The sequence below is a fragment of the Dendrobates tinctorius genome, unplaced genomic scaffold (assembly GCF_039654945.1).
Source record: "Dendrobates tinctorius isolate UK_male_01 unplaced genomic scaffold, ASM3965494v1 ptg000075l, whole genome shotgun sequence".
NCBI classification, from domain to species: domain Eukaryota; kingdom Metazoa; phylum Chordata; class Amphibia; order Anura; family Dendrobatidae; genus Dendrobates; species Dendrobates tinctorius.
Genome location: NW_027361743.1, coordinates 15,830,488 through 15,856,522, shown reverse-complemented (window position 1 = coordinate 15,856,522; position 26,035 = coordinate 15,830,488). Strand labels below are relative to the sequence as shown.

Sequence of the window (26,035 nt, the reverse complement as noted above, 5' to 3'; positions counted from 1 at the left end):
TTGGTTTCATCTGACCAGAGCACCTTCTTCCACATGTTTGGTGTGTCTCCCAGGTGGCTTGTTGCAAACTTTAAACAACACTTTTTATGGATATCTTTGAGAAATGACTTTCTTCTTGCCACTCTTCCATAAAGGCCAGATTTGTGCAGTGTACAACAGATTGTTGTCCTATGGACAGACTGTCCCACCTCAGCTGTAGATCTCTGCAGTTCATCCAGAGTGATCATGGGCCTCTTGGCTGCATCTCTAATCAGTCTTCTCCTTGTTTGAGATGAAAGTTTAGAGGGACGGCCGGGCCTTGGTAGATTTGCAGTGGTATGATACTCCTTCCATTTCAATATGATCACTAGCTCAGTGTTCATTGGGATGTTTAACTTTTTGGAAATCATTTTGTATCCAAATCTGGCTTTAAACTTCTCCACAACAGTATCACGGACCTGCCTATTGTGTTCCTTGGTCTTCATGATGCTCTCTGTGCTTCAAACAGAACCCTGAGTCTATCACAGGGCAGGTGCATTTATACGGAGACTTGATTACACACAAGTGGATTATATTTATCATCATTAGTCATTTAGGACAACAGTGGATCATTCAGAGATCCACAATGAACTTCTGGAGTGAGTTTGCTGCGCTGAAAGTAAAGGTGCCAAATAATATTGTACGTCCCACTTTTCAGTTTTTGAATTTCCACAAAAAGTTAAAATAACCAATAAATTTCGTTCAACTTCACAATTGTGTTCCACTTGTTGATTATTCACCAAAAATTTACATTTGGTATCTTTATGTTTGAAACATGATATGTGGGAAAAGGTTTTAAAGTTTCAGGGGGCCGAATACTTTCGCAAGGCACTGTATATGGATGTACAAGTGTTATCCAGACGCCTAACACACTGCCAAACAAGACAAGGGAGACTGACACCCTGCACCTCGTATGGGGGCGGATATCCTCAACACTTATATGACAGCTGTAAAACAACCCAGCATTATCTAACAGAAGGTAATTATACCGCAACTCCGAGGTGTCAGCCCGCGTAATTCCGGTGTGAAAACTGTCAAAACCTCCACGTTACATGGCATAAAGTAGTGCTACTTTACAGAACTTTATAGGGTTTTTCCACTTTCAGGAAAGAGGACCCCCGAATCTCTAAAATACCCATAGTAACAAAGAGAGCAGATACTCACCCTCCACGCCGCTGCTCGGGTCTCGGTTATCTTTTCCTGTGGAGGTGACATCAACTCGACAGGAAAGTAGTTAGAAAATCCATGCATGTGTTGCGAATCTCAAACAGCGGCGAGACATGCAGCTGCGGGGACACGAACATACTTTTCACCATCCGCGCGGCTGCTCGGGTCTCGGTTTTCTTTTCCTGCAGAGGTAACATCAACTCGACCGGAAAGTAGTTAGGAAATCCATGCATGTGTTGCATTTGTCAAACAGCCATGAGGCATGCAGCCGCGGGGAATCGAACATATTATTCGAGCACGCCAAAGACACTCGGTTAACACCCGAGCATGGCGGATAACACCTTATCCCAGCACATTTGCTCTTCACTAATCGGCACACATGGGAGTGGTCTTGGGAAAGCTTGGCCGAGGGTGACACTGGAGAAGATTTGTCTCTGACTATGGTCCCCGGCCGGCTTTTCTAACTATATTTGCGATTCATGCACTTAGCGGTTTGGGCAGCATGAATCAGGTTCCCTTTAAGTATAAAAATTCTGCTTTCATACTTGTTAGAAAAAAAAAAAGAAATAAAACCTCAAGGCCCATAATCTCAAACACACTGCCAAATAAAGTGTCTCCGAGCTGGAAAATGTGCTTGATTTGGATCACTAAATAAACCCAGTGAGAGACCGAGCTCATATTGTTAACAGAGCAAGAGGGAAGATTAAAGGTCCGGCTCACAGCACTTGACTGTTTGTATGAAGCTGTCACAGACACATATAGATGGGAGCGTAGTGTAAATATTTAGGAGGCGTTTACTCAGGGGAAGTGCCCAGGAATTTAGCATCCGATTAACCACTTAGGGGCTTTAGACATTAGCCAGGTGCTGGGCCAATTATTCATCCTTTATGCTATTGTGACTTTTCTGGAGGGATCTGCTAAAACCGAGCCGTTCATCAAATACATCACGCAAAAAGGAAAACGGCTGGGGAGAAAGACAAGGTGTCAGGGTGTTGCATACTGGAGCAAACACAGCCATCACCTGCGGGGTAATGGGTCAAGACTACACAACGTACATGTTTACCACCAAGTCAGTTTTGGCGACATGGTGCCATGTAGACCAGAAATCCAAAGTGAAGACCCTAAAGAATGGCCTTCACATTTGGCTCCTTAGAGGCAGGTAACTGTGGCAGCCACACACTAAGTTCTGCCCTCAAATCTAAATAGTTGGATTCTTAATAGAGTAAAGACTTCACACACAGGAGATGAAAATTGTCCAAAACCAACGTGGACGGTAATAGCTGATCACTGGATGTGTATGAGAGACTTCCAACATCTCTCGTGGGGAAAATAAAAAGATTTGGATAGCTAAAATTTCAATGCCCGATCATTTTGCGTTCACCTGTCTCCCTGTGGAAAACACTGGACCAAGCCAAGCAATCATGTGTTAGAGGACATCTGGAGGGATCGCTGCCACCATCTCATGTGTTTGGGGACATCTGGAGGGATTGCTGCTACCATCTCGTGTGTCTGGGGACATCTGGCGGGATCGCAGCCACCATCTCATGTGTTTGGGGACATCTGGAGGGATCGCTGCCACCATCTCATGTGTTTGGGGACATCTGGAGGGATCGCAGCCACCATCTCATGTGTTTGGGGACATCTGGAGGGATTGCTGCCACCATTTCATGTGTACGGGGACATCTGGAGGGATTGCTGCCACCATCTCGTGTACAGGGACATCTGGAGGGATTGCTGCCACCATCTTGTGTGTTTGGGGACATCTGGAGGGATTGCTGCCACCATCTCGTGTACAGGGACATCTTGAGGGATTACTGCCACCATCTTATGTGTTTGGGGACATCTGGAGGGATCGCAGCCACCATCTCATGTGTTTGGGGACATCTGGGAGGATTGCTGCGACCATTTCATGTGTACGGGGACATCTGGAGGGATTGCTGCCACCATCTCGTGTACAGGGACATCTGGAGGGATTGCTGCCACCATCTCGTGTGTTTGGGGACATCTGGAGGGATTGCTGCCACCATCTCGTGTACAGGGACATCTTGAGAGATTACTGCCACCATCTCATGTGTTTGGGGACATCTGGAGGAATCGCAGCCACCATCTCATGTGTTTGCGGACACCTAGGAGGATTGCTGCAACCATTTCATGTGTACGGGGACATCTGGAGGGATTGCTGCCACCATCTCGTGTACAGGGACATCTGGAGGGATTGCTGCCACCATCTCGTGTGTTTGGGGACATCTGGAGGTATTGCTGCCACCATCTCGTGTACAGGGACATCTGGAGGGATTGCTGCCACCATCTCGTGTACAGGGACATATGGAGGGATTGCTGCCACCATCTCATGTGTTTGGGGACATCTGGAGGGATTGCTGCCACCATCTCATGTGTTTGGGGACATCTGGAGGGATTGCTGCCACCATCTCATGTGTTTGGGGACATCTGGAGGGATTGCTGCCACCATCTCATGTGTTTGGGGACATCTGGAGGGATTGCTGCCACCATCTCATGTGTTTGGGGACATCTGGAGGGATCGCAGCCACCATCTCATGTGTTTGGGGACATCTGGGAAGATTGCTGCGACCATTTCATGTGTACGGGGACATCTGGAGGGATTGCTGCCACCATCTTGTGTACAGGGACATCTGGAGGGATTGCTGCCACCATCTCGTGTGTACGGGGACATCTGGAGCGATTGCTGCCACCATCTCATGTGTATGGGGACATCTGGAGGGATTGCTGCCACCATCTCATGTGTTTGGGGACATCTGGAGGGATTGCTGCCACCATCTCGTGTGTTTGGGGACATCTGGAGGTATTGCTGCCACCATCTCGTGTACAGGGACATCTGGAGGGATTGCTGCCACCATCTCGTGTACAGGGACATATGGAGGGATTGCTGCCACCATCTCATGTGTTTGGGGACATCTGGAGGGATTGCTGCCACCATCTCATGTGTTTGGGGACATCTGGAGGGATTGCTGCCACCATCTCATGTGTTTGGGGACATCTGGAGGGATTGCTGCCACCATCTCATGTGTTTGGGGACATCTTGAGGGATTGCTGCCACCATCTCATGTGTTTGGGGACATCTGGAGGGATCGCAGCCACCATCTCATGTGTTTGGGGACATCTGGGAAGATTGCTGCGACCATTTCATGTGTACGGGGACATCTGGAGGGATTGCTGCCACCATCTTGTGTACAGGGACATCTGGAGGGATTGCTGCCACCATCTCGTGTGTACGGGGACATCTGGAGCGATTGCTGCCACCATCTCATGTGTATGGGGACATCTGGAGGGATTGCCGTCACCATCTCATGTGTACAGGGACATCTGGATCAAGATCCTGGGGCTTTTGCTGTCCAAAGAGCTCAATTCCCCCTGCTGGAAAAGATATAGCAGAGGGAACTGAGCTCAGTCAGTGTTGGCTTTGGCTCAACTGACTCCTTACATGCCACAATAGTAATTGCTGCATGTTAATAGTGCGACAGAGGGAGATTGCTCCCTCTGTCACTACACTTCTTTGGTCGCTCATGTCCCGCTGAGTCGCTTGTATCGTCACGTTTGACACCTAGCCTAATGACCTCGTTAGCGAAGCAAGACAGAAGCAAGACAAGGTGGGGATTAGCGTTCCCGACATCGTTACAAAGGTCGCTATAACACGCTAGATCGTTGCTCTGACGTTGGGTAGATTGGACTGTCTGACATCTCAATAGCGACCACATAGCGATGCGGCAACGATCCCTGTCGTGTCGTATCGCTGTCGGGATCGTTATAGCGTCGCTAGGTGTGACGGGACCCTTACTCCATACAATGCAATTACATAGTTGCTATGGCAGCCATAGGGCTTAATAGTGTCCTCCACTTCTGCCATAGATAAAAGCTTGACAGACTGTACCAGGCATGGACTAATGGCTGCTTTGTCAATATAACACTGGCGAGTTTGATGATGCTCTTCACAACATAAGTAGTGCAGGGTATTATCTATGTGATCAATAGTTCACGCGTTCAAAAGTACATACAAATAAATACATATATACACACACATTAAAACATATGCTTAAGTTTAAAAAAAATAAATTATATAAAAAAATACAAATTTTCACAATAAAGAAGCCCTTTAATCTAAAAAATTGCACCACTGCAGTAAGGACAAAAAAAATGCATGTACCAATAAAAATTTCGGCTTGTTATGAAAAAAATATTCTTCACAGAATACTGTAGTCAGAAAAATGCCTGTTATAGCTCTCAGAACGCATTGCAAAAAAAATGAATCCCACATTATTGCTTTTTTGTTCAAACGTGCAATAAATAGTGATCAAAGAGTCCCATGTACCTGGAATGGGACTAATATAAACTACACCTTGTTGGTTAATTGTTGGAAAAATGTGAAATGGAAGAAAAAAAAATAATTATTGTATAAAAGTAATGAAATAAAAACTATGTACATTTGGCATCACTATAATCGTGCTGACCTCAGACTAAAGTTAATACTATATCTGTGCAGTAAATCAAAAACATAAAATTTAAAAAGTAAAAAAAAAAAATAAAGCGGATTTGGAATAAATGACTGAAAAACTTAATTTAGACGTTTATATAGATTGTGCTGGTTCTGGTCTGATGTCAAGTCCAGTCTTCACTTCTGCAGCCGGCATCCTCAGCACCTCTTATGATTACTTCCCTTCCCTTGTAAATAGTCCTCACACGACTTAGTAAGCGCAAGAGGGACTGAGGATGCCAGCTTCAGAGGTGTGGACTGACCTCATCTGGCTACAATGGAGGAACCTCCATTAAGGAATGAGTGAAGGGACTGCATACTTACTGTATGAGGTATATAGGGCAACCCATAGAACGATTCCTGGGTTTCCCTTAAAATGTCTGTTGTTGAGCCCTTTAGAGGGTGTTTTCCATGATAAATTTGGTCCAACATAGAGTAAAAGACCTGGAATACAGAACACAATAGTGAATGCAAGGCGTCAATCATCTGGTCTAAATAAAGGGGTGGTTTTCTCAGAGTGAAGGGCTTACGGACAGGTTTCACTGCATCCAAGTTATTAAAGCCAACCTGCTGAGCCGGCTGTCAGTCAGCGTCGAGGTTACAGCCAGTCACCTTTCACCATGTATGGAGCGGTGACTGAAGCTGCGTTGACTGAAGCTGCGTTGACTGAAGCTGCGCCGACTGAAGCTGCGCCGACTGAAGCTGCGCCGACTGAAGCTGCGCCGACTGAAGCTGCGCCGACTGAAGCTGCGCCGACTGAAGCCGCGCCGACTGAAGCCGCGCCGACTGAAGCCGCGCCGACTGAAGCCGCGCCGACTGAAGCCGCGCCGACTGAAGCCGCGCCGACTGAAGCCGCGCCGACTGAAGCTGCGCCGACTGAAGCCGCGCCAGTCGCATCTCAATGACTGAAAGCTGGAGGCTTTTTTCCTCCTGTGAGCTTGGCTTTCAGTGCGGTGGCCAAACGGCTTTGGAGTGCTATTATCCTGCAGATTAACCCCATATCTGCAGGTTACTAGCGTTTTTTTTTTTACATGTCAGGTTCCCTCTAAACATGCCATCTTTCCCATTATTGACTATAACTAGTGAGGACTGAGTACACTCACCTGGAGTTGCATGTCTGAAGCCGCGCCAACTTTTTTGGATTCACAGAGGCGAGATACCATAGGTTTAGACAAAGGCTATAAAAGAAAAGAAAACTGTGGACAACCCGTAAGGATCCTGCATTAGTGTATTTCACAGATCTACATTCTTAGGAAACACCGCGCACCACAATTATAGGGCGTAACAATTTTGCATAAATTGGATAATTTTTGCTTTTTTCCCGGCGGCCGTCACCCGTATGCTAAAAAGTGAACACAGGAGCTTAGCAGGAGGGCTGAGGCTTCTCAGCTGTCTGATGGATTTACTATAGGTCAGAAATTTGTGTAAATTTTAGCAAAAATCTCTGCTGCCTGATAACTCAAGCAACGCCAGGTTTGTTGTCTGCACAAGATGCACCAAATTAAGAAGCGGACACCTCCTAATAAATAATTTGCAGAATTATGCTCCATCACTCTCACAATTGGTGTATGAAACACCGGTCTTCGTAGACATCCTCCATAATTTACCTGTCCGGTCTGGTAGTGCCTTGCAAACTGGTTTACGACTCTGTAATCGCTAGCAAAGTATTCCATGAGAATAGAAGGGACCTCCGCAAAGTCGGTAGAACATCGGGTGCCTGAAAAACAGAAAAAAGGAAGAAGAAAAAAAATGCAATGTGACCCAATCTCAATGACCATTACATCCCATGCAGAAGCAGCACAAAATGCATAACCACATAATGTGCACGCCACGAGGTCTGAGCCGTAGGAAGAGCACTCAGGACTTGGCTATGCATTACATGCATACAGGTATCTAGAGAAAACATTTGACTCCTGACAGCTTTCCCTCTTGATATTAGTCTATTGCCAGGAGCTTCAGCTGTAGAGTCTTGGAGGAGAAAACCCTCATAAATGATAAAATTCTTGCTCTCTGTAGCACCACTAGAGGGAGCCAAGAAGCCAAACTGAAGACATTTATCTCCATCAATCAATCTGAGCTATGGAACATGACGCTGACATTATGGTGACTTTTTATATTTTACATTTCACTTTCTATAGCTAAAGAGTAGCAAAACATTTCTTTTTTTTTTAAAGTTTCACTATGTGGTAGGCCAATGTCTAGTAGTTTTGATCAGTGGGCAAACTGGGTCTTGACACCCTCACTAAATGCTCAAAAGGAAGGGGCAGATGCGCTCTGGTTATCCTTGAGCACGAACAGAGCAGCATAAAGGCTCAACAGCAAATCTATGGGTCCGTACACTGCTCTGCGCAGGCTCCAACCGTTAGCTAAGAACTTCTGCCATCCTTTGAGTAATTGTGGGGGTTGCCGGACATGGCACCTACCAACCATAACACTTTTACAGTGGCAAAAAAAAATAAAAAATGAAACATGGATTTTTGTGAGTACTCACCGTAAAATCCTTTTCTCCGAGACGCTCATTGGGGGACACAGGTACTGTGGGTGTATGCTACTGCCGTCTGGATGCTGACACTAAGTATACAAAAAAAGAGTTAGCTCCTCCCCCGCCGCATACAACCTCGCCCCGATTGCAGGCGGAAACGAGTTTAGTGCAACAGCAGTAGGAGAACACAAAACCAATTTAGCCTTAAAGCAGAATGCCATATGTCTGAAAAAGGACCACCCTAATTTTAAAAGGAACCATATTAATTAAATAAAGAGCCAACTGGCTACAAGGGTGGGTGCTGTGTCCCCCAATGAGCGTCTCGGAGAAAAGGATTTTACGGTGAGTACTCACAAAAATCCATGTTTCTCCTTTGTCTCATTGGGGGACACAGGTACGTGGGACGTCCTAAAGCAGTCCCTGGGTGGGAGATTGACTCACCGATCCAAGCCACATGCACCTCCTGTCTAAAGGTGCGCCACTGCTGCTTGGAGAATTCTTCTACCCAGGCTCGCATCTGAAGAAGCCTGAGTATGCACATTGTAATGCTTAGAAAAAGTGTGCAGGCTGGACCAGGTTGCTGCCTTGCATACCTGCTCTGCCGAAGCCTGGTGCTGAAGCGCCCAAGAGGCGCCTACTGCCCGAGTAGAGTGCACCCCTATCCCTGCTGGAATTGGTGCGCCTCTAATATGGTAAGCCTCTTGAATAGTTAGACGGATCCATGGCAGTTTAATTTTCTGCTGTGGGAGAAAACTGCTTTTTCCCCTTGTAGCATCTGAGATGAGTTTGTCTAATTTTTCCCCAAATAGGCAGCTACCCTGATAAGGCAGGGAAGTCAAGGATTTCTTAGAAATCGAATCAGCCCGCCACAGCCTTAACCACAGGGCTCTCCTAATGGCGATTGCATTCGCCGCCGCTAGTGCTGCGCAATTAGCCGCATCTAAGGATGCATTGATTAAATAGTCACCCGCCATCGCGATCTGACCTGCTATCTCAGACACCTCCGTCGGCAGGTCTCTATCCTGCAGGACCTTATTTAAAGATTCTGACCATGACATCATGGCCTTGGCTACCCATGTTGCCGCGAATGAGGGAGAGAGTGCTGATCCTGATGCTTCATATACCGAGCGGGCCAAGCTCTCTATGAGGCGATCCGTGGGGTCTTTAATGGAAGAAACACTAGGCACCGATAACAAAGTTTTTGAGGCCAAGCGTGACACTGGGGGATCCACAACCGCAGATTCCGCCCATCTCTTACAGAGCTCTGGTGCAAACGGATATCTCGCTTCTAGCGTTTTCTGGCCCGAAAAACGCTTATCTGGACGTTCCCTGTGACGCTGCACTATGTCCTCGAACTCTGGGTGAGTGCTAAACACCCTATGCGGTCGCTTGGACTTCTTAAAGGACACCTTATGACCTGAGGTTAGGGAGACGTCCTCCTCAATACCCAAAGTCTGATTGACAGCTTCAATGAGACTGTCCACCGTCTCCCGACACCCCGGGGTATCCAGGTACAGGGATTCCTCCGCGTCATAATCTGAACTCTGCTCGCTACCGGAAAATGGTGATGGAGACGCCGCACTCACGGATGCCAAAGCACCGGAGGGGCCCGGAGACGCAGTGTGGGTTCTCTTCCTATGCGTCTGCCTAGAGGGAGTGCGGCCCCTGCAGGCCGGAGGCTCTTGTGAGGCGGATGAACCCTCCCAGACAGGAGAGCCATCGTCTCTGCCCCTATCCGGGGCCTGAAGGGTCTCGATCGCTTTTGTAAGCGAAGCCATGGACCGCGAGAGTGATAACGCCCATTCCGGGGGATCCAGACCTCTGGGCTCCATCGCAGGGGAGGGCTCCTGGGCGCGTTCGGAGTCACAGGCCTCACATAACTTAATAGTCTGCGCTCGTGGGAACATAGCCCCCCAGGAAACACATGCGGCATAAAGGAACGTGTGCGTTTTTCCTTTCCCAGACATATTGCTGCTTAGGCTCAAACTATGAGAGTTGAGGGGAAAGGAGGAGGAGGAGGATAACCCCCTATCGCACGTAGCGTGGCTCCAGGGACAGGGTCGCACTTACCCTGCTTCTGTGTCCCCCCGCGCTCCTGCCTCTGATGCGCTCCTTCACCTCTGGGTAAGCGGCGAGGTGCTCTCCTGGTTGCGGCCTACCCTATACTGAAGCCGGGGCCTCAATTTGTCTGGCGCCCGCCCTAGCCACGGGGGCGGCGCCGGATATGACGTCACGCCGGGGGCGGAACTTCCACCTGCGGCCTAGGCCGCGGACTAAATTACTCACCGCCCGCCCGCCCGTGCACTGGCGGCCCCGCTATCCTGGCGATCCCGCCAGCACCTCCATGAACCGCTCTCCTCACCCACGCACTGGCGGTCTTCCACATCCGCGGCACTGATGAGCCACATGCAGGTAGTAGGGAGGGAGGGAAGGAGGAGAGGAGGTGAGAAGGATGCGAGAAGGATAGGAGAAGGGGGGAAGGAGGGAGGGGAATGGAGCCTGCCGGATTGCAGCCTTAGTCTCATAACCGGTCAGTTTTTGGCCGCACCGCTGACGTGGAGCCTCTCCCAAAACGCTGCCCAAGGCCCTCCCCAGCCATCCATACCTGCGACTACAGCCACTAGGTAGAGGAAATAGGGTAATTCATTTGGACGGTGCAGGCACCCTAGCTCCGTCCGCCTTGCAGGGGCGAGGAGAGGGACCGTCCGCCGCCATGCAGCACCGCCGTCCTGCGTTGGTAGAGCAGTGGGGGCCGCACAGACTAGTCTTGTGCCTCTGTGCAAGCCCATTGCTTCAATACCTAGGGGTGGACAGGGCTAAGTCTGGCATAATGTCCCACGTAGCGGGAAAGGACACGTGGAGGGATACTCGCACGTGCTCGCCCGTTGATGGTTTGGGGAAATCGGATCCTTTCAATAGGATCCGTTGCCCCTGTCTCTTCTTCATAAAATAACAAACAAAAATAGATGTCTGGGGAAAAAAACCCAGATATGTCCCTCGGTGCGGGAAAGGATACGCAGAGGGATACTCGCACGTGCTCGCCCGATGATGGTTTGGGGAAATCGGATCCTTTCAATAGGATGCGTTGCCCCTGTCTTATCTTCATAAAATAAAAAAGAAAAAATAGAAGTCTGGGGAAAAGTCCCAGATATGTCCCTCGGTGCGGGAAAGGATACGCGGAGACGATACTCAACGCGTGCTCGTCCATTGATGGTTTGGGGAGATCGGACCCTTTCAATAGGATCCGTCGCCCCTGTCTCATCTTCATAGTAACATAAAGAAAAAAAAAAATAGTCTGGAGAGATCCAGACTGTGTGTGCCTCCATAGGACACTAAGCAAAAAACTGGTTTCCGCCCGCAATCGGGGCGAGGGTGTATGCGGCGGAGGAGGAACTAACTCTTTTTTTGTATACTTAGTGTCAGCCTCCAGAGCACGCTTAGAATCTCACCTCTGCCCTCCGATATATTGTTTCCCACAGTTTTGGGGTAGAGCTAATCTTGGGCAAAACCGCTGCCCCCAAAAAATCATGTGCAGAAAACATAAAAACTATGCTATCAAAAAAATAAAAACAGATTAGAAAAGTAAAGAATATTCCTAGTATCTGGTTCTCATTCATATAAAACAGAACTGATGATTCATTTCCAACTAACACTATTACCCCCCCATAAAAAACCCTCCCCCCAGTATCATTAAAACATCCGCAAGACACTGAATTAAGGAATCCTAAAAACAGAGTGGAAAACATGATATTTCTAAATGTAATGATCGGAAGTGAAGATCACTCGATCATTCATATTTAGTAAAAAATAGAAAATCTAATAATGTTTGCACAGCTGTACGGAGGTGAAGTCAAACCCCCGCTGCTCACACCCTTCACAAATATTAGCAAACTGGCCCGACATGAAAGCTCAAAGTGTCACTGTGCTACATGGTGGCTGCCATCGTCCCACTGCAGACAGTCGTCATCAGGAGAGGTGCTGGTGCTCACATCTGTGCCATGGCGTCGTCCGTTTATACACGAGCTACCAACATCTGCCCACACTATAGTACGACACATACCAACAGCCATGGACGGGCCTCACTGACGAAAATTTGTGGTCTAAAGATATCCCTATTTTTGCGGCCAGAGGTGGCGACACAAGGGCTACTGTGGCTCAGACAACTCCTTAAAAAAGGGTATTTTCAATTTATTAAATTGGTTTAGTTAGGCCTCATTCACACATCCGAGTTGCAAGTCCGTCTTTTATCAGTTTTTTTTCCACAGATACAACAAGTACCAATTATAGTCTATGGAGCTGTTCACATGCCCATGTTTTTTTCATGGCATTTGCGTGCTGTCCGTATTTCACATTCAAAAGGACTGGAGAAGCTTTAGAATTTACCCATCGCTGGACACGAAAACAAAACACTAATAACAATTTTTCATTAAACACGGACGTGTGAATGAGACCATATTTAGACAACAGGAAAATAAGCAAGTTTGCAATTGACTTGCTTTTTTCATCCACCGTCACTCTCCTGCAATGTGAGGGTTCATCTTTTACAGTGTACAGCTGATTTCCATGGAGCTCTAGTGCCTGCTGAGTAGTTACCTTCCAGGAGAGACGTTAACTCCTAACATACTAGCCACCTGCCTCCAGCCCATTGATTTCTAAACATAAGTTATCTACTTACTTCCTGAAATATCTTGCAGAATCACCAACCTGCAGAATTGGCTTTTCCCAGAGCAAGTCTCCTAATCACGGCTTTCACGTTTTTGAGCAATGTGCTTGTTCAAATACTGTTATTTCTATCTATACATAAATATAGCGTCAGAAAACTCTCCAGAGCAAACCACTGATGGCTGAATGGACTACATTAGAACTTGTGCTGAGCTCTGCAGGTCCAGCTACTTATCAGAACTACCACTCAAAGAGGAGAGCCCGCCCTACCAGAAACCAGAATGTAAGGAGACTGCATAGCATTGAGCTGCTCAGCTTGAAAATACCCTTTTAAAGGAAAGGCCTCTTTTGGGCTTTAAGGATTTTATAACAATGTATGTTTTTTTTAAACTTTAGTATTATTGCACAATAAAACATGTTTTATGGAAAAATCTTTAAATTAATTTTTGCATGAACAGAACCATTGTAACTATTATTGGTACAGTTTTGGGGAAGCAATTATAATTATGCAAGTTACAGGAATATTCTCAAGTTGTTTCTTCAGCACCACAGAGCCATGCAGTCTCCTTAGTTTCTGGTTGCTAGTGTAGACAGGTGCTCCACCTTGAGTGACACTTCTGGTTAGAAGCTCCATTTTGCTACAACACACTGGTGGCCAGTCAGTGTTTGTTCTAAAGAGCCCATACATATTAGACTAATGTGGGCTGAACTTGCTGATATCAATGGATCCGGCTGATGGTCTAATGTGTACGGGAACCCGGGCGACTGATGGTCGGTAGAGATGTCAATCAGATATGTATGAGCACATTGTTCTCGCAGAGATAAGCGGCAGGACGACGTGTCAGTCGACTGCTTTCTCATAGAGAACACGAGAGAACTTGGCCGAACAAGCAGTGCTTTGTATGGGAGAGTCGGCACAGGAAAGTTAGGGCTGTGATTAGGAGAGCAGCTCTGGAGCTGCTAGTGCTGAGTGATTGTGAATGTGAAGGACTAGATAAGAGCCCTGTCAGGAACTGCAGGGAAGGTGAAGGAGATGAGCAGCAAACTGCTGCAGATAAATCAATGGACTAGAGAGAGGAGGCTAGGATGTTAGGAGTTAACTCCTCTCCTGGAATGTAACTGCTATGCACACTTGGCCAGGCTTTACTGGCCGAGCTCCATGGAAACAAGCTGTACACTATGTAAGAGAAAAGCTCTCATAAAAGAAGAATGACAGCAGATAGAAATAGCAATTCAATTGCAACTTGCTTATTTTTATGCTGTCTAACTAAATCAATTTACTAACAAGAGAAAACCTTTAGAATCTCTATTTTTTTTTAAATTTGTCCCCCTAGGAAAATTTAAGCAGTGATTGTGTACATAAAAGCTCCCACACACATAAGACTAAAGACAGCCGGGTAGATCGATATCGATGGGATAGGCCCAACCCATATTTTATGCAATAGACAGATGAATATAGATGTAGATATCAGGGAGCTGTGAGATACAGATGATGGCCAAATGAGATCGTATGCGTATTACTAGCCTAGCAGCACTACACTGACAGGCAAACTAAAAGTTAGGTCGCTGGCAGACCGAGGGGCTTCTGCAAGGTCTTCAGCTGCCAAATTAACCAGGCAGAATTGGAGGCAAGCTAATGTACTGATAGATCTCAGGGACCCTCAATGATCCTGAGAAATACCCCCAAGGATCAAAAAAATTATAATATCCTAGCGATAAGGCTAAAGAAATGCCCCCTTTAAGGGCCCATTGACATACATCTGCTTTCAACAGATGGTGTAACTTTTTATCCTTCTACTTGGCATCAGTATAAAAGAAAATAAAAAAAAAAGTTGTTTTGCGACTTCTCATTTATATTCGGCATGTTGTTCTCGTGTGAGAGAACATCTGCCTCGAAGTGGACAATGAACAAACAAACAATCCTAGTGACCCGTTAGCCCTTATACACAGTCCGCGATGACAACACATAACACAAAAATGCAGAGTAAGAGGCATTATGAGAAAGTGAAGCGGGGGATGGGGGAGCATTGGATTCCTGACCAAAACAACCATCAACTGTGAGATTAGCGATGAGCGAACATGCTTGGATTCGGATAAGGTGTTATCCGCCATGCTCTGGTGCTAACCGAGTGACTCTGGCGTGCTCGAATACTATATTTGAATTCCCGCGGCTGCATGTCTCCCGGCTGTTCAACAGCCGCAACACATGCAGGGATAGCCTACATACTGCAGCCCACTTGACCACTACAATCAATCACTCCATCCAGTAACTCAAGCAGTCACTGCTGCAGACTGAGGTGGAGAGGAAGCACTGGATCTGAAGAGGGCGAGTATAGTTGTATTTCTTACTCTCCTGTAAGAATATGGGCAATTAAAATTTAAACCCAAAACAGTCCCTTTAAAATCAGTGCAGCATGACCGGGACCGCCATTCTGTCCCTTAGAACTCAATATATCACTCCATTAACACAAAGTAGTTTAGAAGCCTGTCCTCGAAATTGAGAGCATCCCTTTGGCTGGATCACCACCCATTTACCACTTACACCGTGGATAAGTAATAAACAGTGACAACTTGCGGACCATCAAGCGAGAAATCGCTGGAATCAGGGTCTCTGCCCATATATCTTGTATTAAACAAATTTTTAACTCTATGTAGTTTTCTCCTCCTTCCACTGCCTAAGTTATTTTGCTGTACACTGGATACATTCTTGTGACTTAGAGGAGTATTCTCACTAAATACATTTTCTCTGCTGCAGATTTAGCAGTTCTCTGAATGCGGAGCTGTGTATAACTCCGCCCACACCACTGATTGGCAGCTTCCGGTGAACAATGTGCAGTGACAGAAAGATGCCAATCAGTGGTGAGGGCGGAGTTACACAGAGCAGGAGGACTAGTCGGCACAAGGCAGCTAGTCCTGTGGTGATACTATCCTGCTGATTAGACAGGGATTTTATTGAAACAGTAACAGTGACATATCGCTAGAATCAGGGTCTTAGCCCCTAAATTATGCTCCTCTCAGATTAAATGGCAAAAACCTGCTGAGAGATTCCCTTTAATTGTTTAACATGGGGCAGTGTTTGATGTTTGTTTGTTTTTTTTTAAGTAAAGCAAGGAGTGTATTCAATGGGAATAGGAAGTATAAAGGAAGGACTTGTACTTCTCCCTCCTGCTATATCGATTTCTGGCATTTGCACAATAAAAAAATCGCATTAAATATTAAATGTGTGATTTAAAGAGTTATTTTTCAGATTAAGCTATCATGTTACAGAATATTGGCTTTCCAGTCTCACTAGAGGACTTAGAGCTTTCTCTTTGAGCCTTTCTGCTTTTGTTTCCCTCTAGACCCATGACCCTCCTGCACTAAGTAGAATTTTATAGGCAACACATGTAGTTTGATTTCTCACTGCAGACAGATCTGTAGGCAGATTTGAGCAGTTCTCCCTGCAGACAGATCGGTAGACAGATTTGAGCAGTTTCTGAGGTTGAATGTTTATTGGTCGGAGACAATATGTGATAAGTAAGAAACATGGATTTTTTTGATAACTCACCGTAAAATCCTTTTCTCCGAGACGCTCATTGGGGGACACAGATACTGTGGGTGTATGCTTCTGCCCTTAGGAGGCTGACACTAAGTGAAAAAAAGAGGTTAGCTCCTCCTCCGTCGTATACACCCTCACCCCTATTGCGGGCGGAAATCAGTTTGGTGCCCAAGCAGTAGGAGGACAACAAAATCAGCCTTAATATAGGTACATGTCCAAAACACCACCCTTATATCAAATTAGTAAATGCATATAAATTTAAACAAAACAAGAGCCAACTGGCTAATAGGGTGGGTGCTATGTCACCCAATGAGTGTCTCGGACAAAAGGATTTTACGGTGAGTTATCACAAAAATCCATGTTGCTCCTTCGCCTCATTGGGGGACACAGATACTGTGGGACGTCCTAAAGCAGTCCCTGGGTGGGAGATTGACTCACCGATCCAAGCTACATGCGCCTCTTGTTTAAAGGTGTGCCACCGCTGCTTGGAGAATCCTTCTACTCAGGCTCGCATCCGCCGAGGCCTGAGCATGGATATTATAATGTTTGGCAAATGTGTGCAGGCTGGACCAGGTTGCTGCCTTGCAAACCTGTTCCATCGAAGCCTTGTGCCGAAGCACCCAAGAGGCGCCCACTGCCCGAGTAGAGTGCGCTCTGATCCCTGCTGGCATCGGCGTGCCTTTAATGCGGTAGGACTCATGAATAGTCAAACGAATCCATCTGGCTATTGTCGATTTTGAGGCAGCGAGTCCCTTCCTGCGCCCTTCGGGGAGCACGAACAGCGTGTCCGTCTGACGAAAGGGTGCCATCCTCGACACGTACCTCCGGAGGGCTCTTACCAGGTCTAACGTGTGAAGAGCCTTTTCCACACAGTGCACCGGTGCTGGACAAAATGAAGGCAAGACAACATCTTCATTAATGTGAAAAGAGGACATGACTTTTGGCAGAAAAGGAGGGGCTGGTCTGAGCACCACCTTATCCTTATGGAAAGTGAGAAAGGGGGCTTGGCAGGATAGGACTGCCAGTTCTGAAACCCGCCTGATAGAAGTGATGGCCACTAGGAACACCACTTTCCAGGAAAGGTACCTCAAGGAGATATCCTGAAGCGGTTCAAATGGAGCTTCCTGCTAAACACTTAGGAACAGGTTAAGGTCCCAAGTGTCCATAGGCGCCTTATAGGGAGGTTCCAAGACTCCATGGATGAAAGTCTTCACCTGCAGACTGGTAGCAATTCTGCGCTGGAACAGGACGGGATAAGGCCAATATTTGTCTCCTGAGGGAACTTAGGACTAAGCCCGAGTCTAGGCCCAACTGGAGAAAAGTCAAGATGTTGGGGATCGAGAATCTCAGCGGAGAAACACCGCGGCCTCGACACCAAGCAAAGAACACCTTCAAGGTGTGGTGGTAAATTCGTGCTGAAGCAGGCTTCCGGGCGCTAATCATTGTAGCGACCACCTTGCTCCCGAACCTTGCCTAGGTTAGAATCCAAGATTCAACGGCCATGCCGTCAAACACAGGGCCCCCGAGTTCGGGTGGCAAATCGGTCCTTGAGAAAATAGATCTGGGCGCTCTGGCAGGCGCCAAGGAACATCGGCGAGCAGCTGCATTAGATCTGCGTACCACGCTCAACGGGGCCAGCAGAATCGCCGGGACCCCTTCCGTCTTGATCTTTTTGATGACTCTCGGAAGTAGTTGCAGCAGGGGAAATAGATATGGGAGGCGAAACTGGTTCCATGGCAGAACCAACGTGTCCACAGCGATTGCCTGCGGGTCCCTGGCCCGAGCGACATATGTGGGCACCTTGGCATTCATTCTGGACGCCATCAGGTAGGTCCACATCCGGAGTTCCCCACAGTTGAAAAATCTGCCGGAAGACTTTGGGATGTAGAGACCACTCTCCGGACGCAAGACCCTGCCGGCTGAGAAAGTCTGCCGCCCAATTTTCCATGCCCGGGATGTGGACAGCCGAAATCACCGAGTGGTTTGCTTCGGCCCACTGCAGAACGTGCCCCACCTCGCGCATGGTTGCTCTGCTGCGGGTGCCCCCTTGGTGATTTATGTAAGCCACCGCCGTGGCATTGTCCGACTGAATCCGGACGGGGCGGCCTGCTAGAAAGTGATGAAACTTTTGCATAGCCAGCCGAATTGCTCGTATCTCCAATAAGTTGATCGGGAGGCGTGCCACCTGTGGCGACCACCGTCCCTGGGTCGTGTGGTGGTGAAACACCGCTCCCCAGCCGAGGAGACTGGCATCGGTTGTCATCACCAACCAATGGTCTGGGGGGGGAAAGGTTTCCCCTGGGTCAGAGAGGAACTTGTTAACCAACATCCGAGCGACTGCATGACTTGAAAGGACAGTCGGCACTGCCGATCGAGTGTGAAGTGATTCTTGTCCCAAGCTGACAAAAGGGTGCTGCAGGGGGTGAAGATGGAACTGGGCGAACGGTACCGCTTCCATTGCTGCCACTATTTTCCCTAGACTCCTCATCCCGGATTGGATGGTTTGAGAGCCTGGTTGCCGAAGTGTCCGGACTCCCTGCCGGAGCGCTAGCACCTTTTCCTGAGGGAGAATTACCAACCCTCGGCGAGTGTTGAGAATCATTCCAAGGAAGGATATCTTTTGAGCTGGCACAAGGGATGACTTCTTTGCATTGACCAACCACCCTAAGCGGGCAAGAGTATCTAGCGTGATATTGACATTTTCCATGCATGCCCGCTTGGAGGGCCTTTGACCAAGAGGTCGTCCAGATAAGGCAAGACGACTATGCCTCGAGAATGCAGTATGGCCATGACAACTGCCATAACCTTTGTGAACACTCTGGGAGCCGTGGCTAGCCTAATGGGTAGTGCTACGAACTGAAAATGTAGATCGCTGATGGTGAAGCGTAGAAACCTCTGATGAGGACGAAAAATGGGAATATGCAGTTAGACGAAAAAAGTGTGAAGAAAAAAAACAGACGTGTGCCTCTATGGACACTAAGCAAAAAAACAGATTTCCGCCTGCAATATGGGCGAGGGTGTATTCGACGGAGGAGGAGCTATCCTCTTTTACTCTATATAAGATACATACAAGTTTCTTACATTCACTTGTACTAATGACTCAGAGAGAAAGAAAAGTCTAGTTACTATTTAAACTCAATAAGGGGGGAAAGAATACAGAGAAAAGCTGATACTTAATCGCTTCCTTTAAAAAACACAAAAATACCTGCATCAAAATTGCGCTAAGTGAACTAGGTCTGACGGGAATGTATAGAAAGTCCAGACTGCTCTTACCAGTCACATGTTGGTAGCGAGTCCGCCCCAGCATCGAATGCATAGCATGGCCCATTTCGTGGAAGAGATTCTCCATCATACCGGGGGTTAGAAGTGTTGGAGAGCTCTTGGTGGACTGTGGGAAATTCAGCATTAGGACTACCACAGGAAGTTGATATTCTCCATCTTCTTTAAGCCTCCCGCCACGTATGGTGAAGTGACAGTCCTGGTGTAGATACATCATAGTTATATACCACTGCTGATATCTCTGCCATCATTAGAAATCGGTTACCATCATGGAAACTAAAGTAAGACCAGCAGAGCTGAAGAGCACCACCACCACCACAGCCTGGTAAGCGGGGGTCGACTGCTGAAAGCTGCATGGTGGACACGAGAAGGACACGCATGTCTGCTATTAGACAATACTGAAGCTCTGCAAACATAGCAGACACATATCCTATAGATTTTCCATAAAAAATTTGGCCTGGTCATTAACAAAATTGGCTCAGTCACTAAGGGGTTGACCAAACACCCGATTATCTTGCAGTGTAAATGCCCCTTAGGCCATGGCCACATTATCAGTATTTGGTCTGTATTTTACATCAGTATTGTAAGCCAATACCTGGTCAGAGGAAAAGTGTAATAGAAACACGTCACCACTTCTGGATTTATCCCCCACTCCTGGTTTTGGCTTACAAATACTGATGTGAAATACTGACCAAATACTGAGCGTGTGCACGTGGCCTTATACCTTTTGTACAGATGGAATGTCATTGTTGTCTCAAGTATTTTGTAGATTGTAAGCTCCCACGAGCAGGGTCGTCTTATTTTGCTTTAATTATTGTATTGTTAATGTTGTTACTTATGACTTGGGTTTTGAAACTGTTAAACTGTAAAGCGCTGTGGAATATGTTGGCGCTATATAAATAAAGATTATTATTATTATGTATTGTGACCTTCCCTAACCCATTGTTTTTTGCTCTGGATTGTGGCCAGAATCATTTATTTGCATTGGTAGTGACACCTTGAGCCCACAGAATATAGCTAGGCCCAGGAACAAAGGATTTTACACACAGATCTGTGGCCTTCAAGTAGTAAGGATTGGTAGGGATCCCAGAGACCAGATACCTATAGACCAGTGATGAGCGAACGTCCTCTGGGTTAAGGTGTTATCCGCCATGCTCAGGTGCTAACCGAGTCTCCTCGGCGTGCTCGAAAAATGTGTTCGAGTCCCTGTGGCTGCATGTTTCCCAGCTGTTCGACAGACGCAACACATGCAGGGATTGATGTTGGTTAGGCAATGTTGTATGTGTTGAGACGGTCAAACAGCAGCGAGACATGCAGCCGCGGGGACTAAACATATTTTTCGAGCACGCCGAAGAAACTCGGTTAGCACCCGAGCATGGTCCATAACACCTCATCCCAGCACCTTCGCTCATCATTACTATGGACTTAACATTGACGACACATTGAGCCGCACGTCATCAACATCTACCTGTGGGGGTTTTTCTGCACGATGAAAAAAGTCACAATAAATGTAACCCAAAAGGCCTTCACATTCATGCACCACGGCCTAAAAAAAAGAAAAAGAAGAAAGGATTGTTTTAAGGTGTCATATTGTGCATTGTTACAGAGGGACACAGTGATGGTTCTAAGAAAAGAAGTCCTAGAATGTGTCCATCACCACGGCATATCCAGTGGTCACAGGAGATGATGTGGAAGCTCTGGCATACTGTATAGATGAAATTATTAAGGGGATCATCTGTCAGATGTCATCATGTCCAATAGCTGGGGGAGTAGCTGGACGTTGCTAACGCTTCATTTTACAACCCTCCACATATACGAGACAAATTACCAGTTTCCGGACGTCTTCTGACCAAACCTCTCCCTTCTCCAGTTGCTCGGAATACAGAGAAATGCCAAGAAGTTGGTTGAAAAGTGAATTTAATCCTTCCATGCAGGCACCAAGGGAGAAAAAAGAGGAGTACAAGCTGGGCTCTATGTTATACCTAAGACGGACATAAAAATGAAAACCGGGTGAATCTAAAGAATAGAAGCAGACGAGTCATCATCAATACATGTAACATTATGAAAACAATGTCATGGAGTATCTGCACACGCTGGCTGTGGAGAGAGAAGCCAATCCATACAGGGTGTAGATACAAGGGGACATCTGTCAAGTCCGCAGTCTTCCCCATGATTGTTGAGCCTACTGAAACAGACTAAGGGACCTTTTTAAATGCTTAGGAAGCCTTTGCAGGTGTTTTTTTCTAATTATTCTAATTTACTGAGATAATGACTTTTGGGTTTTCATTGGCTGTAAGCCATAATCATCAACATTAACAGAAATAAACACGTGAAATAGATCACTCTGTGTGTATTGACTCTATACAATATATGAGATTCACTTTTTGTATTGAAGAACTGAAATAAATTCACTTTTTGATGATATTCTAATTTTGTGAGGAATACCTGTATACATATATATACATGGATCAGCCATAGAGGCTGTATACAATGGGGAAAATAAGTATTTGATACACTGCCGATTTTGCAAATCTCCCACCTACAAAAGAATGGAGAGGTCTGTAGTTTTTATCGTAGGTACACTTCACCTGTGATAAACAGAATCTAAAAATAAAAACCATAATATCACATCATATGGTTTTTACATATTTAAATTGCATTTTATTGCAATTCATCACCTACCAACCAGCAAGAAATCTGCCTCTCACAGACCTGTTAGTTTTTCTTTAAGAAGCCTCCTACTCTGCATTCATTACCTGTATTAATTGCACTTGATTGAATATGTTGACTGTATAAAAGACACCTGTCCACACACTCAATCACACTCCAACCTCTCCACCATGGCCAAGACCAAAGAGCTCTCTAAGGACACCGGTACAAAGCTGGGATGGGCTACAGGAGAATAGGCAAGCAGCTTGGTGAGAAGGCAACAACTGTTGGCACAATTCTAAGAAAATGGAAGAAACACAAGATGACTGTCGATCTCGCCTTGTGGGGTATGGATGATTCTGAGAAAGGTCAGGAATCAGACCAGTACAAAGGAGGACCTGGTCAATGACCAGGACAGAGCTGGAACCACAGTCTCAAACATTACCATTAGTAACACACTACGCGGTCATGGATTAAAATCCTGCAGGGCAAGGAAGGTCCCCCTGCTCACGTCAGCACATGTCCAGGCCATTTTGAAGCTTGTCTGTGACCATTTGGATGATCCAGATGAGACATGGAAGGTTATGATGGTCAGGTGAGACCAAAATAAAACTTTTTGGTACCAACTCCATTTGCCGTGTTTGGAGGAAGTAGAAGGATGAGTACAACTCCAAGAACAATGGCCCAACCATGAAGCATGGTGGAGGAAATATTATACTTTGGAGGTGCTACTCTGAAAAGGGGGCAGGACGACTGCACTACATTGATGGGAGGATGGATGAGGTCATGTATAGCAAGATTCTAGCCAACAACCTGCTTCCCTCAGTAAGAGCATTGAAGATGGGTCGTGGCTGGGTCTTCCAGCATGACACTGACAAGAAATACACAGCCAGAGTAACTAAGGAGTGGCTCTGTAAGAAACATTTCAAAGTACTGGAGTGGGCTAGCCAGTCTCCACACTTGAAGTCAATAGAAAATCTTTAGAGGGAGATGAAACTTAATGTTGCCCAGCAACAGGCGGCACCTGAAAGATGTGGAGAAGATGTGTATGGAGGAGGGGGCCAAAATCCCTGCTGCAGTGTGTGCACACTTGGTCAAGAACTACAGGAAACGTCTGACCTCTGTAATTGCAAACAAAGGTTTCTGTACCAAATATTAAGTTCTGTTTTTCTGTTGTATCAAATACTTATTTTATGCAATAAAAGGTAAATTAAGTAAAAATCATACAATGTGATTTTTGGGATATTTTTTATTATTATTATTAAGATTCTGTCTCTCACAGTTGAAGTGTACCTATGATAAAAATGACAGACCTCTCCATTCTTTTATAGGAGGGAAAACATGCAAAATCAGCAGTGTATCAAATACTTATTTTCCCCAATTTATATGTACAGATCATATATAGAAGGTGTGTGTGTGTATGTATATATATATATATATATATATATATATATATATATATATATATATATAGGTTTGCAGTACCATCTCTATGCTGATGACACCCAATTATACGCTTCTTCTCCTGACATCACGCCAGCCTTTCTAGAAAACACCGGCGATTGCCTAGACGCTGTGTCTAACATCATGTCCTCACTATATCTGAAACTGAACCTGTCAAAGACTGAACTCCTTGTGTTTCCTCCCTCTACTAATGTACCTATACCCGACATTGCCATTTCCGTGTGTGGTTCCACTATTACTCCCCAGCAACATGCCTGCTGTCTTGGGGTCATACTTGACTCCGAGCTTTCCTTTGCCCCCCACATTCGATCACTGGCTCGCTCTTGTCATCTGCATCTCAAAAACATTTCTAGAACTCGACCTTTTCTTACTTTTGAATCCGCAAAAACTCTTACTGTTTCTCTTATTCATTCTCGTCTCGACTATTGTAACTCTCTTCTAATCGGTCTCCCTCTTACCAAACTCTCCCCTCTCCAATCTGTCTTGAATGCTGCAGCCAGGATCATATTCCTCGCCAATCGTAACACCGATGCCTCTACCTTGTGCCAGTCATTACACTGGCTACCCATCCACTCCAGAATTCAGTATAAACTTATTACCCTCACCCACAAAGCCCTCCATGGCTCAGCCCCACCCTACATCTCCTCCCTTGTTTCAGTATACTACCCTACCCGCGCCCTCCGTTCTGCTGATGACCTCAGGTTAGCAACCTCAATAATCAGAACCTCCCACTCCCGTCTCCAAGACTTTACACGTGCTGCGCCAATTATTTGGAATGCACTTCACAGGTAAATACGATTAGTCCCCAATCCCCACAATTTTAAGCGTGCCCTGAAAACACATTTATTCAGACTGGCCTATCGCCTCAACACATTAGCCTAATCTATCCCTGTGTGGCACAGCCAAAAGTTTTACCATAACCAGGTTCCCCGCATCATGTTCCCACATGCTTTATGCATCCATTAGCCCTCTGTGTCTGTACTGTTACACACTTAACATTATGGCTGGTCCATACAATCAGGGCAACTGTTACCACCCACCTTTTGTGTCTACCCCTTTCCTCATAGATTGTAAGCTTGCGAGCAGGGCCCTCACTCCTCTTGGTATCTGTTATGATCTATGTGATTATTGTTATGCTGTAATGTCTATTGTCTGTACAAGTCCCCTCTGAAATGTAAAGTGCTGCGGAATATGTCGACGCTATAGAAATAAAATTATTATTATAATTATATATACACAGTGCACATCTATGACCGCTGATATATACCATCAGATAACATATTGCTACTGCTGGTACTCCGGAATATCAGGGAGTCCAGACGCTGATGAAAAACACTATTTTCCGGGTCATTTCCCCTCTTTTATTTTAGGGTTAAATGCCGTTTAATTGCGTTCATTTGGTCTGAACATTCCGTCCATCGCATCACTTCAAACATGTTTTCTCTCTCGCTGAGCTAATGTGGCTCATGTGCCTCTGATTAACTTGCCATCGGTAGGCCAACTCTCAGCGCCCGGAATAGATGGATCCCCCTGATTGTCATAAAAATTACAGCCAGCCTGTTATATAAGCTTCTGGTTAGTAAAAAAAAAAAAAAAAAATCCCCAGAACCACAAGATGCCTCACATCTGCTTCTTACAAAACTTTTCAGCTGCTGCCAGGAACACAGATCTATCCGCCCCTCCTGATTTTGCGAGCGCAGAAATCGACAATCACAAAAGGTCAAGCCAAACTTAAAAGGCGACCATACGAATTTAGTCAATGATGGTTTTGTATCGCGGGGAGGGGTGGGGACAATCCGGGTCACTAGCGGAATGGTTTTTAAAAAAAAAAAAAAAAAGCACAAAGAATGAAATGTAGGCAACATCTGTGCCGAGAAATCTGGAGGGTTGGGAAATGAATGATATGGTAGAAACTGAGCCTTCAATTATCACAGCTCTGCACGTTAACACGGGAAGGACACACTTGTTTAACGCCTTCCAGCACCGCCGGCGTCTTCACCCAGCGGAGTCTGGAGACACTTGTGGGCGCATACTATCAAGGCATCGATAATTAGAGGGGCTGTTACGGGATCAGAAATAGGTCTGCTTTTATTTTTTTAACCCAAAACAGCACCCTCATCAATTCATTTCTGGCACTGCAGATTGGTAGGATTGAACTAAAACCGAGATATCAGGGTATCAGGGGGGCAGTCATGTCGTCTCTGATGGAAGAGGAAATCTCTTGCTGAAATGAAAGGACGTTCATTTTTTTTTCATGTTCCTAAAAGAC

The 26,035-nt window shown here is 46.2% G+C and overlaps 1 protein-coding gene across 1 annotated transcript in view; it reads right to left on the bottom strand.

The window, feature by feature from the left end:
* The window catches only part of MIPEP (mitochondrial intermediate peptidase), a 148,329-nt gene that overhangs the window by 34,125 nt on the left and 88,169 nt on the right, over window positions 1-26,035 (bottom strand). Inside the window, exons 11-16 of the mRNA XM_073583024.1 lie at window positions 21,482-21,635; window positions 21,122-21,199; window positions 19,648-19,852; window positions 7,300-7,409; window positions 6,796-6,870; window positions 6,017-6,136 (exon numbers count right to left, since the gene is read on the bottom strand). Coding sequence (XP_073439125.1) covers window positions 6,017-6,136; window positions 6,796-6,870; window positions 7,300-7,409; window positions 19,648-19,852; window positions 21,122-21,199; window positions 21,482-21,635 — 742 coding nt within the window. The remainder of the gene's footprint in view (window positions 1-6,016; window positions 6,137-6,795; window positions 6,871-7,299; window positions 7,410-19,647; window positions 19,853-21,121; window positions 21,200-21,481; window positions 21,636-26,035) is intronic.